The 15,990-nt window shown below is 46.8% G+C and overlaps 1 protein-coding gene and 2 long non-coding RNA genes across 4 annotated transcripts in view; 1 reads left to right on the top strand and 2 right to left on the bottom strand.

Annotated features, from left to right (window-relative positions):
• LOC125632083 (uncharacterized) overlaps positions 1-9,408 on the bottom strand; it is a 37,032-nt gene extending 27,624 nt beyond the window's left edge. Inside the window, exon 1 of the long non-coding RNA XR_007355182.2 lies at positions 8,969-9,408. This is a non-coding gene — a long non-coding RNA (uncharacterized LOC125632083). The remainder of the gene's footprint in view (positions 1-8,968) is intronic.
• A 2,302-nt stretch (positions 9,409-11,710) lies between these two features.
• Positions 11,711-13,970, bottom strand: FOXC1 (forkhead box C1). The gene has a single exon (XM_048839735.2). It carries the CDS (start codon positions 13,929-13,931, stop codon positions 12,327-12,329), a length of 1,605 nt encoding a protein of 534 aa, XP_048695692.1. The 5' UTR covers positions 13,932-13,970; the 3' UTR covers positions 11,711-12,326.
• Positions 13,971-15,083: 1,113 nt separating this feature from the next.
• The window catches only part of LOC125632082 (uncharacterized), a 34,433-nt gene continuing 33,526 nt past the window's right edge, over positions 15,084-15,990 (top strand). Inside the window, exon 1 of one of the 2 annotated variants that reach the window (XR_007355181.2) lies at positions 15,084-15,488. This is a non-coding gene — a long non-coding RNA (uncharacterized LOC125632082). The remainder of the gene's footprint in view (positions 15,489-15,990) is intronic. The other variant, XR_012667044.1, reaches the window with a different exon arrangement.

Below are 15,990 nucleotides of genomic sequence, written 5' to 3'. Positions count from 1 at the left end.
CACCACTGGCTAAACATGGCTGAAAAATAATTGTTAGGGTATGTCACCCTGGTTAATAGTTACCGTGTGTAATTAGCACGCGAATGGAGGTGTGTGTACCTATACTCTCATGGGTCCCTCTGTACACAAACAATTGCAGACAAAACACACACACCAATAAGATGAAATACACAGTAGACGAAAGCCCCTGGTTTTGCATTGTAATTCCAACGAGCATCCCCGAGCTTTCCTCCTCATGAGAGAAGCTAACTTTCAAACGTGTCATTTCAGAATGGGTGTCACTTGCGCACGGAAATTGCCTTGCGCCGGTGAAAACGACATGAGTATTTCATGGATGGGGCAATCGCCACAGGTACAATTCTTCAATTTCAGCGGCTCTTGCTAGCTAAGAGACCGGTCCTGCATGGAGATCGATGGGAGTTGTGGCGGAAAGGCGTCTAGCTGCCGGACTACACTGCCGGCTTTTCCCTTTTAAAGAGCTCTGACCCACATCGCTAAACGTTTTGCAGCTCTTTGGTGGCACATGTAACTAAAGGCACGAAAACAAGGAGCGTTCCTTGAAACAAGGCGCTTTTGTATCACAAAAGACAATTTGCTCCGGGGAAAAATCTGTAATGCTGGTATGTTTTGATATATATATATATAAAGAAACGCTGCGTTTGAATAGTGGTTAACGTACCTATAAAGACGCACTGGACTATTTTGCACAAGCTGCGAAGGTTTGTTTCCCCCTCCCCCATCTTCATTTTTCTTCAGCAACTTGAACCGAGAAACCGAAGTGTTCCCGTCCTTTACTTTTTTTTTTTCTTTTTTTGGGGGTGGGGGTGGGGGTGGGGAGGGGAATCGACAAAACTACATCTGTATTTCAGAAATAGCCCTAGGCTTCTATAACCGTGCTTTTTAATTTTGCAAGGGTTCAATTTGTTGTTACTTTGAGAATACATGGCCTGTGATTGTAATTTACTACATTGTCCTCCTGTTAATCTACTGCTCACTAAACTGTATTACTGAATCACTCATTTTGTAGAGCTGTTTAAGAGAGCTAGCTAATATCCAGGTGCCAGTTATACAATGAAGTTTTGTACGCTGATTTGACACGCAGTACATCTTACGTACACAAATGTATAAACACACTTTTCCCTGTAAGAATATGTGTATATTTATAGCTGCATGGTTTTGTCCCATTGGCGTTTTAGATCTAAATTAAAAAAAAAAAATCCTCGCTAATAAAAAGGGCAACGGTAATTGCTGAGGTTAATTCATCACACTTATGAACCTGCCCGCGCAGTCTGTGCTCATCCAAGACTGCCATTTGCGTCAATTAGTGGGTGTCCACGAGTACCGGGAATAAAACGCAAACAGCGTTTAGAAAAGGAAGCGACTCCAAACCCTCATCCCAGCCTCTGTCCTTTGCGAGCCAATGAGCAGGGACAAGGGAGCTCTTCCCGCCCTGCGGGCCCGAGCCTGCATTCCCCGCTACAACGCCCGGCTTGCCTGAATAAGGGATGCAAGAACTGAACCTAAAACAGGACCAGCCGCTCGGTTTCGAAGAGATCCGCAAGTCGGTCGAAATCTCAGCGCAGGATTGTGCTAGAAGGACAAATCGCGCCCAGTTGCCCCGTTCCCCTTTTCAGGGATACAGGGGCCTCGCGCCATCAAAAGCTTAGGGCGTCTGCTCCTCGCTCCATTCTAACTTCGGCCCCGTGTGTTGGTGGAAATAAACTACTACATTGCTACAGCAAACTATAGGCTGCCAAGGCTTCCTAGGTTTCCCCAGAAGCCTTGGACGCAACGTTACAAACATATGGGGTTGCCATTTAAAAAAAAAGTTACAGATTTTGTGACACTTTGGGGCAGAAAAGCCTCACTCTTCCTGGCGTCCCCCCCAATGAAAGCATTAGCTGTAACAAGGCTCTGACGCTTTTTCCCTGTTGTTTACGGTTGTACTTGTTAAAGTCTAGTGAATAAAAACACGAGTTATGCCAGCTAAGGTCTCTTTTTATAAATTGTCAGCGCACGGAGATTGCGGATGAGGGTTGAAGTCCTGCAGCAACAACCCAACCCGAGCTGAACGCCGGGAAATGCTTGGGTCTAGTGAGCCTCACTCCCGGCTCCCTGTGTTGCACTGTCCAGAAGGACGAAAGTGCATTTTCAAAGTTGCTGCTGCGGCTCCTCTCTACTCACTGAGCTCCTCTCCTTCCAAGTTTCTCTTTATCACTATTACAAAAAAAAAATCTTTCAGCGAGCGTTATTCTGTGGGCGATTCCTACCACTACACAGACAGACACACGCACAAGGTACAGACAGTAGCTAATAAGACCTAACTGAGAGACGAAAATGAGACTATAACAATGCCCAGCTGGACCATTTTGGGCAATATGTAAACATTTGCACCTGATAAAGCATGAGCAATCAGCACAAGAGCTCAAGCCCCTTTCCCCTCTGGAAAAGGACAGGGCCAGGGCCTAGTTCCGATCTCGGATTGCCAGCTCTTGGTGTAACATCACAATCTGGGCCCAGCAGTGATCATATAGATACACACACGAGCTTCTCTCAACTTTCCTTTTCTTACTACTACTGTTCAGAAAACAGTTAGTGTTATAAGGTTAGAGGAGCCAAAGCCATGGGGTGGGGAGATCTGCTGATCTTTCCTTAAAAACCAACAAACAAACCAAAAAAACTTCCCCGCATTGCAGTCCAGGATTTACCCTATTAGCTAAACGATATGTGACACTCCGGTGGGCGCACACACACAACTCCCGCCCCCGAAACTAATAGGTGATTAGAAACGATGCTGAAGGCAGCCATGACTGAAGGGTGAGACGGATCGATTTTTTTAAAGTGTGAGATTTAAAAAAAAAAAAAAATCAACCTTAGAGAATGGAGTTCCCTCATGTTCCTGTGAAAATAAAGAAGACTCTTTTCTGGTGGAGACAGGAGCAGATTCTGGCTCATCCTTTTGGCTTGTCACTTCTTCTGCAGGGCCTAGAAAAGGGGGGAGTCCCCACCAGCCACTCTGGGAAAGACTTGGGTGCCATAGACTTAAGGCACTGAAGGAAAGATCTCCAACAGTCCTTGGCCCTCGGCACTTTTACTCCTGCCCTTCAGCAGCATCAGAGCTACTGGACCGCTTGGTCCAGGCCTGAGCCTACTGCCTCCCTGTGACCCCCCTTCACCTCTGACATTTCATTGGTGGAGCATCCTCTCCAGACACAACAAACCCAGAAAGGCTCATTACAGCAGGCAACGCTCCAACCTTTTGTCGGGTGTAAGAAAAACACCAACAGCCACCTCGCAAGTATTGGGGGGCGGGGGAGGGCAGAGAAAGCTAGCGTGGACAGAGGCAGCCTAAAGAGCAAAATCTGCTTGCAAGCTTTCTAATGAAATTGTGTCACTTCCCTCCACTGGTTTCTTGGGAGGTAGGCAGCCCTGGGGAGAAAGTTGTGTATTTTTGCATTTTTTTAAAAATAGCATTTCCATTTCAGGGACAATGTTTTAGAATTGTTGGTGGTGAATATTTTAATAATTACATATTAGGAGGGAAACTGTGGTCAGTGCTCTACTGAAAAATAATAGGGCGCTTGCGTTTTTTCTATCCTGGTGGCTGTTATCCTGTACTACAGTCCCTGTATTACTAGTTTTTCCATTTCATAAACTAACACTATTCAGAAGTAATTCTGAAACATTATTCAGAAGAAGGGGGGGAGAGGGGAAATGTCCCTGCTCTATCCTGCAGCTGCAGCCCTGTTTCACGTACTCAGAAAAAAACGCTAGCAGAACTTACATCAAAACCTAAACTCAGTGTGAACGTATTTACACTAGGAAATCTTGCACGCACTGACATTATTTAAACAATTCTCTTCTGCTTCGGACGATATCAGTATTTTTACATTATCGTGCTATGAAAAAGAATGTTTTCCTTATTTCAACTATTTATTAAAAAAAGTCAGAGATGTTCTGGCAACTAAATAAATTCCAAGAAGCTTGGGGGTGGGGAGGAATTGCATTGGTATTTGTTTTAAATCGAATGCTTGTTTTTTTACAGACATGTATTTTTAGTGATATGCCCTGTCTATTCATATATAATACGTGTAATAATATCCTGAATACAATCATGAGCGCAATAATTTGAGTATCTTTTATACTCCAGGAAATGCAGCTATTTTCAGTTAATGGCTCTATATGTGTTGGTTTTCCTGCTTTCTTTTCCCAGAGGTAAAGGGGGAAGGGATGCTGTCTTTTTTAAATTTGTTGCTGAAATCAGTCTAAAGAAAGTTGAGCTGAACTCAGGGTAATATATTGAGCAGCCCCTTGACAGCTAAAGGTCAGGTGAAAGTCTCCAGCAGGTAAGTCTCGGGCCAACTGCCTGCCCAGAGCTCGCTCCCTGGCTCACAAATTGTTCCCTTCTGCCCACCCAAGTCGATTCAAGCTGTGTTTATTTAGGGGGCAAAAAAATTGCCGACCACCCAATTCCCATCCAGCCGGTGACCTACAAGCTCTGGCCTTTGCAGGCAGAAGTGGCTGAGACATGCATTTGTTCTTTTGCACAAAACTAAAGACGACAAGTTGCAAAATAAAGAGCCCCCTACATGTCTGATTTGGGAAGAAGACCAGAGCGTAAACACGCAACATTTTATTCTTGCTCTCCCCACTACTCTCCGTGAAAAACTCTCCTCAGGCTGTAGGAAAATCCAGAGAGGGCTGCTGCACAAGGAGCTCCCTGCAGCGATGCGCAGGAGCTGAAAGAAAGGGACACGCATTGAGCGTGTGCCTGGGCCCTGCCTGGACTGCTTTTTCTCTGCAACATTGCAGACGAGCTGCAGCCCTAGGAAACTTTAAACTGGCGTGCGGGCCGCCCACGGAACTCGGGTCTCGTTTTCTCAGCAGCAGTAAGTGTGTTCGGCATAGTTAACCCGCTTTCAGTCCAGAGGAAAATGAGCTGGAGGAGATCTCGCCTTCCTGGCAGGGACAAACTAACGTTTGTAGTCATTGTTACAGTGACTAAAGCAGGAATTGGAACTAGCCTCCCTGGGTTGGAATAGCAGTGTCTCACTCCCAAAACGCTGGGATGAAGCTGTGGGAGACACCTCCCCAGAGCCTGGACATATGTGTATGGGCATCTGTGCATCACTCACCCCAGCACGTTATACATACAGTTAGAATTCCAGCTGCCCTCAGTCTCCCATAATATGCTCAATATGCCAGCAAATTTAAAGTCAGTCAGGGAAAACGTCAAGTAAACAAATTATATATAATATATAATACAAAACAGAAGGTCTCCTCCCAGCAACTAATAGAATGTCTGGAAATAAATGTAACAAAAGAAAGAATGCTTCGTGCCCGCCTTTTTGTTTTCAGTAAGGCGGATATGGTCCATTTTCTTCAATTTTACACTCCTAATCTCTTTTTCTAGTGTTTGTCGTTTCAATCTTTCTTTAACAAAAACAAAAAAACAACACCCCATAACTGGACCGTCAGCTCCACTGATTTTTCGTGGACTAGGAGTGCTGAACTCGGTGAGCCTATGCTGCGGGGCTGTGCAATAATATACCCCCTTAAACCTCTCCCTCCACTAGCGCCCCCACCCCAATTATTTCTAATCGGTTGGGCCGAATTCTGCTTTCCGTTTACACCGGCATGACACTGAAGGAAAACTCGGCCCAGCAGCTGAAGCGGCCTTTGTCAAATGGATCAGACAACTATTAAATCGGAACCCAGCACAACTGGCCCGTGTTCACACCAGGACAGCTCATACAAAATTATGTTAATGATTAAAGGAAAACAATGGTGGGAGGGCGTGGAGGGTTGGATTTTTTTTTTTAAACAAAACAAAAACCGAGCAGTGTCTCCACTAGCAAGCCAAGAGAGCTTAACACTCACATAATGATTTGTGTAGGGTTTTGTTTTGTCCAGCGAGCCATTTTAAAACATAAATTATAAGACTGTTTTTCTCCTTTGTATCAATCACTGAACTCTTCTTCACCGATCACTGGTAAACCCCAATCCAGTTTTCTGTCCCCACAAATTGTCACGGTTTGGATCATTAGGACTTATTTTCCCACGCGATTAGTACACTTTTAACACAGCCAGACTTTCTTGTACTAGAGAATTGCAAGCTCCTACACTTCCTCACCCTTTTGGCCCCCACGGAATAAAGGAATCACCCGAGTGAAGATGGGTAAGAGCGGGCTCAGAGGCGCTAAAACCCAAAGAGCTGGGATTTAAAACTCCCAGGCCTAGTCGTCCACCCCTCCCCCACCCATCTAGCGATTGTTTGATTAAATTAGACTCCACTCGATAAAAACAATCGCTCATTAGCTCTTCCCTCCTCCTCCTCCACCTCCACCTCCGGTGTGTTGTGAAATGGTGACATCCTCTCCCTTGACCTCCGTCTCCTTTTCTGCCTTTCCATCCCCCTGAAAAATGATGCCGCAAACTCTGATTGAATTTTATTCCTTCCTGACCTGGCCGGCTTTTATGGTACGAGACACCATCAATCGCGACCTAACGCGACGTTTGTTTATGACTTTGGAAAGAGGAGAATGGCTTTATGAGCCTGATCATAATTAAACCTGGAGGGACAAAATTCATCCCACCACCGCGCTACCTTTGTGCACAGTTGCCCGCACATTAAAACGCTCCTGAGCTCGAGCCTCTGCAAAACACAAACAGAGCTGGTGTAAACGGCAAGAGGGCGCGGACATTTGGAAGAGATAAAAATGATCGAGGAAGATTCTCGGATAGCACAGAAAATGGTCCTATTCCACTACATCTGTTACTCCATCCAGGAAAAAGGTGAGCGGTCGCATTATGCTTTTGAATATATAGCTAGATCTTGTTTAGCAGGTTTCTCGCGCCCGCCCTGATAAAGCCATATCTTGCTACCATCCATCCATCCCTCTCACACACATACACTTAAATATATGCTTCAAGCACCTACCAAGAATCGCAAAATGTATTTGACCCACTTATTTTATTAATGAATTCGTCTTAAAAATGAGAATTTTTTTAAAAAAGAGAACTGGACTGAATAGTAAAGAGAACAAAAATGAACCAGCTAAAATAATGGGGACATTTTAAACGAGAAGTTCCTCCTTCTAAAATTCAGTGAAATCTGGATAAACTTGGAGGGCACGCTATGACTCAATACACTGTCATTGGAGCAAGTATTTCTAAAAGTCATGTAAGCGCTCTCTCTGTGTACACACTCACACATACCTGTGACACATATATTGATTCCTATTCAATGCATAACTAGCCTTCAGGTGTACGTGATAAGTCACCAGTTCGGAACACTACCCTCCCCCCCCCCCATATCCTAATACTAAGTGCCTGGTTACGTTAAAAATCTTTGCCACAAAACATGGGCCAGTGTTAGAACGTGTAACTGGAAACACAAAATAATTGAAGCCTTGGGGTGGCTTTCCATAAACAACGTTCGCTTAATTCAGCGTTAGCGTTTGGGGGTGGGGTGGGGGGAGGGAAGAGAGAACAAAGGAAAAGAGATTGTTGTTGGAACTAAAAAGGATTTGAATAAGATGTAAAGCACAAGGGTTACTAATAACATGCGAAGATTATGATGTTGAAGTCCACATATGGAAAAAAATATTCTCAAGCTTCCTTTGAAATGTATTTTTTCTGAACTTCGCGAGTAATCAGTAAAGCCTTGAGATCATGTTAACAAATATATTGCATTCTGAACAAAAAATCTACCGTCCACTTTAGTTTTATTCTTACCTGGCATGTGAGGATAAATAAATGTAAATATGTTCAACAAGGTTTTTAAATTATTTAAATGCGCCATTTCTCTATGTGAAAAATATACAAACTTTTTTTAAAAAAAGATAAGAGGGAAATTATCTAGGAAAGGAGCATTTTCCCTTTCTATTTAATGCAATTTAAAATTAATTTTGGCTTAGTTTAACTGCTGAATTAGGAAATAATCATATTCAATCAGCTAAAATACAATATTATCTAGGGTCAAAAACAAGCACAATTTTTTTCCCGAGAGAAAAGCAAGTAGTGAACAGTGTTTTCCAATTTAGTTTTAACTTAAAAATACTGACACAAACGTTGAGCTAACCATTTACCTACTCAACCCCACTGAAGTTAAGGCAGATACCCGGGATGTATGGCAGAGCAGAATGTGGCCCACTCTGTTTGAAGGATAACACCACAGATGCAAGGGGTTCACAGATGCATCTTTCATCTGCTTCACTGGCTCCAGTTCCTTGCAAATTCATTACAGGGTTTGATACTCTACTTGAGCTTGTGTCAGACCGATCGCTACTGGGTGGTTATCGTGTATAATAATGTATGGTTTGCTTTTCCTATTTCTCACGGGCGGCGGGGGGGGGAGGGAGAGAAGAAATAATCTATTATTGGTTGAATAAACGTCAAGGGTGATCGCTTGTTCTGAGCTGGGCTCCATCTCTGAACTGCTGGAAGTTTATGTCCTAAAGGCAAAACGTTTGCCTACAAGGAGGGAAACGCAGCAAACTGAACAGAAGAACCCGTCAACATTTGCCAGAGTCCAAAAACTTTCCTAACAAAGACTCCCAATCGTCTCTGAGCCTTTTAGCTTTTACTAGCAGCAACGTATCACAGGCCAAAAAGCAACTTTTTCTTCTCTGCCTCCTTCCCATCGTTATTCTGAACGTTAGGTTGAAAGTTGTATCAGAACAGCTGATCAACAGTAGGAGAGCACCTAATTATATTACCTAGCTGCCTATCCAGGTAACCTTCGCCAAGTTGCCCTGAGTCACTGTCTACCAGGGAGACTCTAAGCACCCACTAATATTATTTACATTCTCATTTTCCGCCTTTAAACATAGTGTGGCTAGCAAAGGCACCTCTTCCTTCCTAAACGGCATGAGGGCGAGCCATTTGCCTTAACGTTGTAGTAACACTGCCAGCGCCTTGTATTTATTACAACTGCGCGCGTGCACACACAAATCAATGGAAATACCTGATTGAGATGTTTTCATTTGCTACCATCTAATGCACAGTCACGTCACGCAGCCCCAAAGGAGCAGCACCGAATAAACGTCTGAAACATCAGCTCCTGGTTTTTTCCTGTTTAAGCGAAGAAGGGCTGCTAGGAACACAACGAAGCAAAGTCCAACTATCTGTGAGGCGTGAAGAATGAAATGTCTCTGATCCTTCCACCTGTGGCTGGGTTCCTCAGCCCACGTGTCTCTTCACAACAAAAGAAGGCGGCAATTGATGAGTAAATAATTAACAACAACAGCCTGGACCAGCTCACAGAAGCCAGCAACGCCAATTTTCAGAGAGACAATGAGAGAAAGAGCATAGCCCTGTTCACCAGGCGTTGGTGCTTAGCCACTCACGGGGCATGCGGGTCGTCTCTGTTAGAGCCCCTGGGCTGCTTTGACAGTAGGAGTAATTATCCTACGCTTGTTCAAACTGCCCCTCCGACTAACCCCGCTCGCAATCCAATGGGTGATTAAACAGTCAAAGCTAACTCTGGTTTGCTGTGCTGTTTATCCCCCCCCCCCTTTTTTTATTTTTGCAGACCGCTGAGACAACAACTGAAGATTTTGCAACCTAGTTTTAACCAACTAAAACAATCACAAGCAACAGAGTCTAACAGACAAATGGCACAGGCAATTATCTCGGTACAGCCTATAATTAAGTTAATTAAATGGAAAAAGTCAAAGAAATTACCATACAGACAGCTCCATGGTAAACACAGTTTTGCTGCTGCCATGCTTCTGATCTGCCTTTAAAACAGAAAGAGCTGAAAAGCTAGAGTGGAAATATCCCTCCGTTTCTAAGTAAGTCAAAGAATCTTTTCCTCCAGGGAATGATCTCATTCTGGTCAGCCTAGGCTACAAATATAAAAACATTTATGTCACGAAATAATCGGCACCTGTTTAAAGCCTGGGGGTGCTTAAAAATCAAGCTATTCCTATCTAAAAATTAGTAAACGTAACTTTCTCAGTAATAAAGTTAACAAGCCTAGGAATTTTGCTATGCAACCTTTTGTATCACTTCTGAGGGGAAAAATACTTGGTTGTTGCTGTGCTTTACAATAAACAAAACCTTGTTATCTCAATTTCATCTTTATCTGCAAACTATATTGCGTAAATATATACACAATAGCTATTTAGAGCGGGGGAGGGGGGAGAAAGCGTGTAGGAAGTTATATTAAATATATTCCAAACCCCTGTTCTGTGAAAAAAAAAATCGAACCGTTTATTCGAGCTGAACATAAAATGTTCTAAATTTTAGGTGATTGCTTTGGAGAGGCGACCCAGAAGCCACATAAGATTTTACTGAAATTACCTTGCATTTATTTACAGTGTAATCCTTAACAATGCAACAGCAATTACTGCTAAGTGTTGCCTTTTGATAAGAACGGCTGATAGGAAACTGTATTATCTAAAGCAAACTTTAGGCCCTAAATATCTGTAATCAAATAATTGACTTCCAAAATCTGACTGACAGGGCGGCTCATTCTAAGCTAATGAATTTATTACATTTTCTTAGTTATTTACAAAGAGAGAAGGTGATCCTGATTGCCCCTACGAACTAATTGTAAATTGACCAGAAGGCGAAATTCTTTATCTGACAAGGCATCACTCTCTGGAACAGTCATCTACCCTGGTATTTTCTTCTGAATTAAGAAAGAAAGAAATGGGGGGTGGGAAAGAAAAAAATACGTAAGAACAACTCTCCCATACAAAGTCCTCCTAAAATGATTTTATTCAGAAGAGCAGTTAGTTATTTCCAACAAAGCAGCAACGTTCTTAAAAAAAAAAAAAAAAGTCACAGCTTTGGGCTGAGGTTGGCAGGGAAGGGAAGAGTTGTTGGTGTTTTTTAAATAACTGGTTCATTTTATAAGACAAAGGATTAAAAACTGTACTTTTAAAATGTATATTACATAACCTGCTTAATATGTGTGTATATATAATTATTAATTCTATAGAGCACAGATCTTTTATATGCTTTCATTACATTTAGAGATATATTATAGAATGTCTCCTATATAAAATCTGTACTATGTCGATTAGATACGTGTGTGATATATACAGACATATTACACACACACATATATATATACACACACAGAACCCAGAGGGAAAATTGCATATCTAGGAGAAAGAAAAGGAGGACTTGTGGCACCTTAGAGACTACCAAATTTATTTGAGCATAAGCTTCCGTGGGCTTCAGCTCACTTCATCGGCTGCATTCATTCATCCGATGAAGTGAGCTGTAGCTCACGAAAGCTTATGCTCAAATAAACTGGTTAGTCTCTAAGGTGCCACAAGTCCTCCTTTTCTTTTTAGGAATACAGACTAACAGGGCTGCTATCTGAAACCTGTCATATATAGGAGACAGTATTTAAGATATCCCTATAAGCAATATAAGCATATATTAAATATGGAACGTTGTAATACTATTGTGTATGGTCAAATATATCCCAGGTCCTGTCTAATCAATGCTAAGAAAATGTGTTGGTTTATTTGCCAAGCTACAGCTGCCCTGGGGAAGTATTTTCTTTTCCTAGCGAATAAAGCAAGCTGACTAAGTGGAACATATTGCAGAAGAGAGCGAAAAAGGCCGACCTGGCAGTTTCTAAGCGGTCGTTGGGATTTGTGCGGAGGGGAACGAGTTGTTCCATCGCCAATGTTAGCCATGAAGTCTTTTCATTTAAAAAAAAAATGTATGAAAGTATCCAGACGTGTAAGGTATTCCAATTGAATGGTAATTTATTAATAAACAAACAATGCAATACCTCAGAATATTTTCAGGAAAAAAATCGATAGAATAAGATTAATACAGTTTCCCTTTTTATATATAATGAAAAAAAATCAACGTTTCAGGCACTTTTAATGTCCGTTTTCGGGGGGAAAACACTTTCTGGCGTTTGGTCCACAACATCCACCTACACATTAAAAATAAATTACTATATCGCAATTTACATTTTAAAACAAGTCCTTGGGGGGCGGGGGAAGCTTGTAATCTATACTGCATATTTTGTCCTCTTTTAAACACAGGGCATAATAATAATACCTTATGAGATGGGGGAGTGGGTGGGGAGGGAGTATTTCTCAAAAGCAATAAAAAAACTTACGTGTTATTTGGAGTAACACTGTCCTTTTAACAAACCAAGGCATGACTTATTTTTATTTTATTTTTTTTGGCTGTCTCTGTACAAACTATGTGAGAGTTCACTGGGGTGCTCGCTGCTTGCAGGAGGCGGCTTGGTTTGTTAAAGAAAAGATCTAGTCCTTGCTTGAAGTTTGGCCTTTTCTCTGTATTGTTCGGGGGGGGAGCCTGTCCGCCGGGCCTGGTTTTGGTCAGAACTTGCTGCAGTCATACACGAAAGCCCCTGAGGTGCGGTAGAGAGACTGGCCGGAGGGAAAGGCCATCTGACAGCTGCTGCTATTCCCGTTCACCGGCGAGTTGTTCAAGCCCAGCCGCTGGGACTCGAACATCTCCCGCACCGCGTGGAAGTTCTGCTGCGGGGCGGGGTAGCCGGCGGCGCTGGCCAAGTGGCCCAGGTCTCCCGCCGCCGTGGCTTGGTTTAGGTACCAGGAGGCCAGGCGCCCTTGGTGCGCGGCGGGGTGCGCGTGGTGCCCCTCCTGGTGGCCGGCCGCCGTGCTCAAGCTGCCGTGGCCCAGCGAGGAGGCGCTGCTGTTGCTGGGCATGGCGTAGTCGGGCAGGGGGTCCTCCACCGGGCTGGCCCCGCTGCTGGCCAGGTGGCCGGCCCGCTCGCCTCCCCCAGCGGCGGCGGCCGCGGCGTACAGGCTCATGGCTTGCATGTTGCAGTGGTAGGTCCCCCCGCCCGCGGCCCCGCTGCCCGGGTTGGCGCCCTGGCTGCAGGGCGAGCTGTAGAGGGAGCTCTGGCCCGGGGAGTAGCTGCCGAGGGCCACCGAGGGGGGGATGCCGGTCCGGGACGAGGCGGCCGAGGCGGAGGAGGCGGCGAGGAGGCTGGAGCTGAGCTCGGGGGCGCCCTGGGGCGAGCCCCGCAGGGAGGTCATGATGTTGTCCACGCTGAAGCCTTGGCTGTGGTGCGGCTGCGGCGGCTGGTGCTGGGGGTCGGGCGCCTCCAGGCTGAGCGAGCGGCTGGAGGGGAGGCTGCTGTGGGGGCTGCTGCCGCTGGACAGGCTGCTGCTGCTGTCCGGGCTCTCGATCTTGGGCACGGCGCTGGTGAGGGCCGCCGCTCCCCCGCCGGGAGGCGAGACGGCCTGCGGGGGAGAGGCGGTGCCGTTCTCGGTCTTAATGTCCTGGATGCGGACCGGCGGCGGCGGCTGCGAGCCGGCCCCGCTCCCCGCCGCGCCCCCGGCCCCGCCGCTCTCCTGCTCGGCCTGCGGGTGCTGCCGGGGCTGGGGCTGCTCCTTGAGGTGCAGCCGGTCCTTCTCCTCCTTGTCCTTGACGGCGTCTTTCTTCTTGAAGCGCCGCCTCCGCCGCAGGAAGCTGCCGTTCTCGAACATGTTGTAGGAGTCCGGGTCCAGCGTCCAGTAGCTGCCCTTGCCGGGCTTCTTGTCGTCCCGGGGCACCTTGACGAAGCACTCGTTGAGCGAGAGGTTGTGGCGGATGCTGTTCTGCCAGCCCTGCTTGTTGTCCCGGTAGAAGGGGAAGCGCTCCATGATGAACTGGTAGATCCCGTTCAGGGTGATCTTCTTGTCCGGCGCGTTCTGGATGGCCATGGTGATGAGGGCGATGTAGCTGTAGGGGGGCTTCACCATATCCTTGGGCTGCGGCTGCGGGGTGTAGGGTCCGTAGGCTCTGGCCATGCCGGCCGGGTACTGCTCGTGGGCCGGGTGCGAATACATGCTCATCGGGGCCGGCATGGCGGTGTAGCCCCCTCCCGCAGCGGCCCGGTAATAGCTCTGCTCCCCGCCGAGGTAAGGCACGACTCCCAGGGAGTTGGGACTGGACACCGAGTAGCGAGCCTGCATGTCCTCCCGTCAGGTTCCCGCACCCTCCCCGCCGGACCAAACAACTTTCCCTCCCTCCCTCCCCCCCCCGGCCCCTCCAGACCGAGGTCCTGCCGGCGATCAGTCACCCCCCGGCCTCGCACACAAGCGGAGGGGGGGGGAAGCCGCCTCTTCTTCGGCCTGTAAAAGGCACCCGCAAAAGCCCCGCACTCCACACCAGTGCTTGCCGCGGAGAAAGCCACTTCCAATGCCAAAATAAACGCCCTGGGCCGAGCGGCTCCCACACGCCCAGCGCCTGGCTCCACCGGGATCGGCAACACGTTGTCTCTGCCCAGGAGGGGACAAAAGTGGTGGTTTCTTTCTAAGGGGAATTTACAAATATCCACCTTCCCGGTCTCCCGATGTCAACTCTTTTGGGGGGTGGTTCTTTCTTTTTTTTTTTTTTTTCAGTCTCTTTTTCGGTCGCGGGCAGCTTTGGGAAGCATTGGAAAAACTTCTGAACTTTTGAGCATCCGTCACCAAGGCGAGGACTTTTTTACGCACTTACTGTTTTTTTTCCTCCTCCGGCGGCGGAGCTCCGCCCTGCCGAGGCCGGGCGGCCAATGAGAAGGGAGAGCCGGGCTCGGAACGGGGGGAAGCGCGGGGGGGACCCTGGAGCCGCAGCAGCAGCCCCGAGAGTTCCAGCTCTGGGACTGGCCACACACACTGGCCCACGCTCTCCCCCACACGCAAGTACCTATCGCTCTCCACGCCTGCCACAGCCTTTCTCCCTCTCCCATGCGCAAAGCAGAGATCGGCTGTCCACGTACACCGGCCTGCCCATACACACGTTACACACACACATTCCTGTTACAGGCCGTGCGTTCATACCTATATATTTCTGTCAACACATTTGCCTAGTCCTATACGCAGATGCGCTCTCCCGGAGGACGCAGCTTTTCACATACACCTAAATACAGACGATTCCGCTGCACGCCCGCTCACCCGCCTCTGCTCCGATAGACACCGCTCTATGTTCCTCGCCTCTCCAACACCCTTCCTCGCCTTCGCACACATTCACCTTCTTCAGATCTATCTGTATACAGGCAACTTCCACACGTGTGCACGTGCTCAGAGCTCACTTTCTGCTCCCCGGGGCGAAGGAAGGTCGGTGTCACCCGCCCACCCCCATCTTCCCACCAGGCAGGGTAAATGGGAGAAGGGGGAGGGAGAAAGGGGAAGCGAGAGAGACCCACTCCTCACCAGCACCAGCCTCCTTACAGGCAGCTGCCTGAGCACGCGTTTCTGAGGGGATTCCATTCGACAAGCTTTTGACGAGTCCTGCAAAGCTCCTTTTTATTAATCGGCCACGAAGGGCTTTCCTCTGTCAGGCTGCAAAGCAAGCGCCGGCTGCCTGTGCTGTTTATAAACACAGACAGATGTCTTTGTACGTGCCTTTAACCGGCTTGTTCAGGTAACCTGCTGGGGTCTGATAGGCTAAGCCCCCCTTTTGCTCAGAGAGAGAGAGAGAGAGAGAGCTCGAACGAGCATACTTTTGTACGAAAGCCATTGCAGCCCGCGGAATCAGTGGCATGACAGGTGCGTTGTTGACAAGAGAAAAATAGGTGTGTTCAAAATTGTTTAACGGTTTGACTATCAGGACTTAATTTCTGCTAAGACCGACTCTCTTTAAATGGCTGAAAGAATACTTGTGCTGTAAAGAAATGTTTGGATTGAGATTTTAAAGTGGATTTAAGGCTGAGCTGCGGGAAACAAGGAGGGTCATTTTTCTTACTTTTGAACATCGTTAATGGAAATGACTAGTGTCTGCGGGTTGAACAGTGACAGCGGTTAAAGATGCTGATTGGACTGAAATCCAGCCCTTCACCCCCTTTTTTTAGCCTGCTGCTTTCTACCTCTGCACTCCCATTGCAGTTAACAGTGGGTCAGTTGATAGAACAAGCTGAAGTGCAGACGTTTGGGAACTTGTGAAGGAAAAATGGTCTTGAGTACATGTGGTTTGTGGGAGATGAGTTTCACACTCCCCTGGGTTTGTGACAAACTCTCACGCTGAAGATGAGTCACAAGACCCTTTTGGCTC

This window comes from Caretta caretta, chromosome 2, assembly GCF_965140235.1.
Source record: "Caretta caretta isolate rCarCar2 chromosome 2, rCarCar1.hap1, whole genome shotgun sequence".
In the NCBI taxonomy this organism is placed as follows: domain Eukaryota; kingdom Metazoa; phylum Chordata; order Testudines; family Cheloniidae; genus Caretta; species Caretta caretta.
The sequence above is the reverse complement of the archived record's forward strand: the minus strand, read 5'-3'. Positions and strand labels throughout refer to the sequence as shown.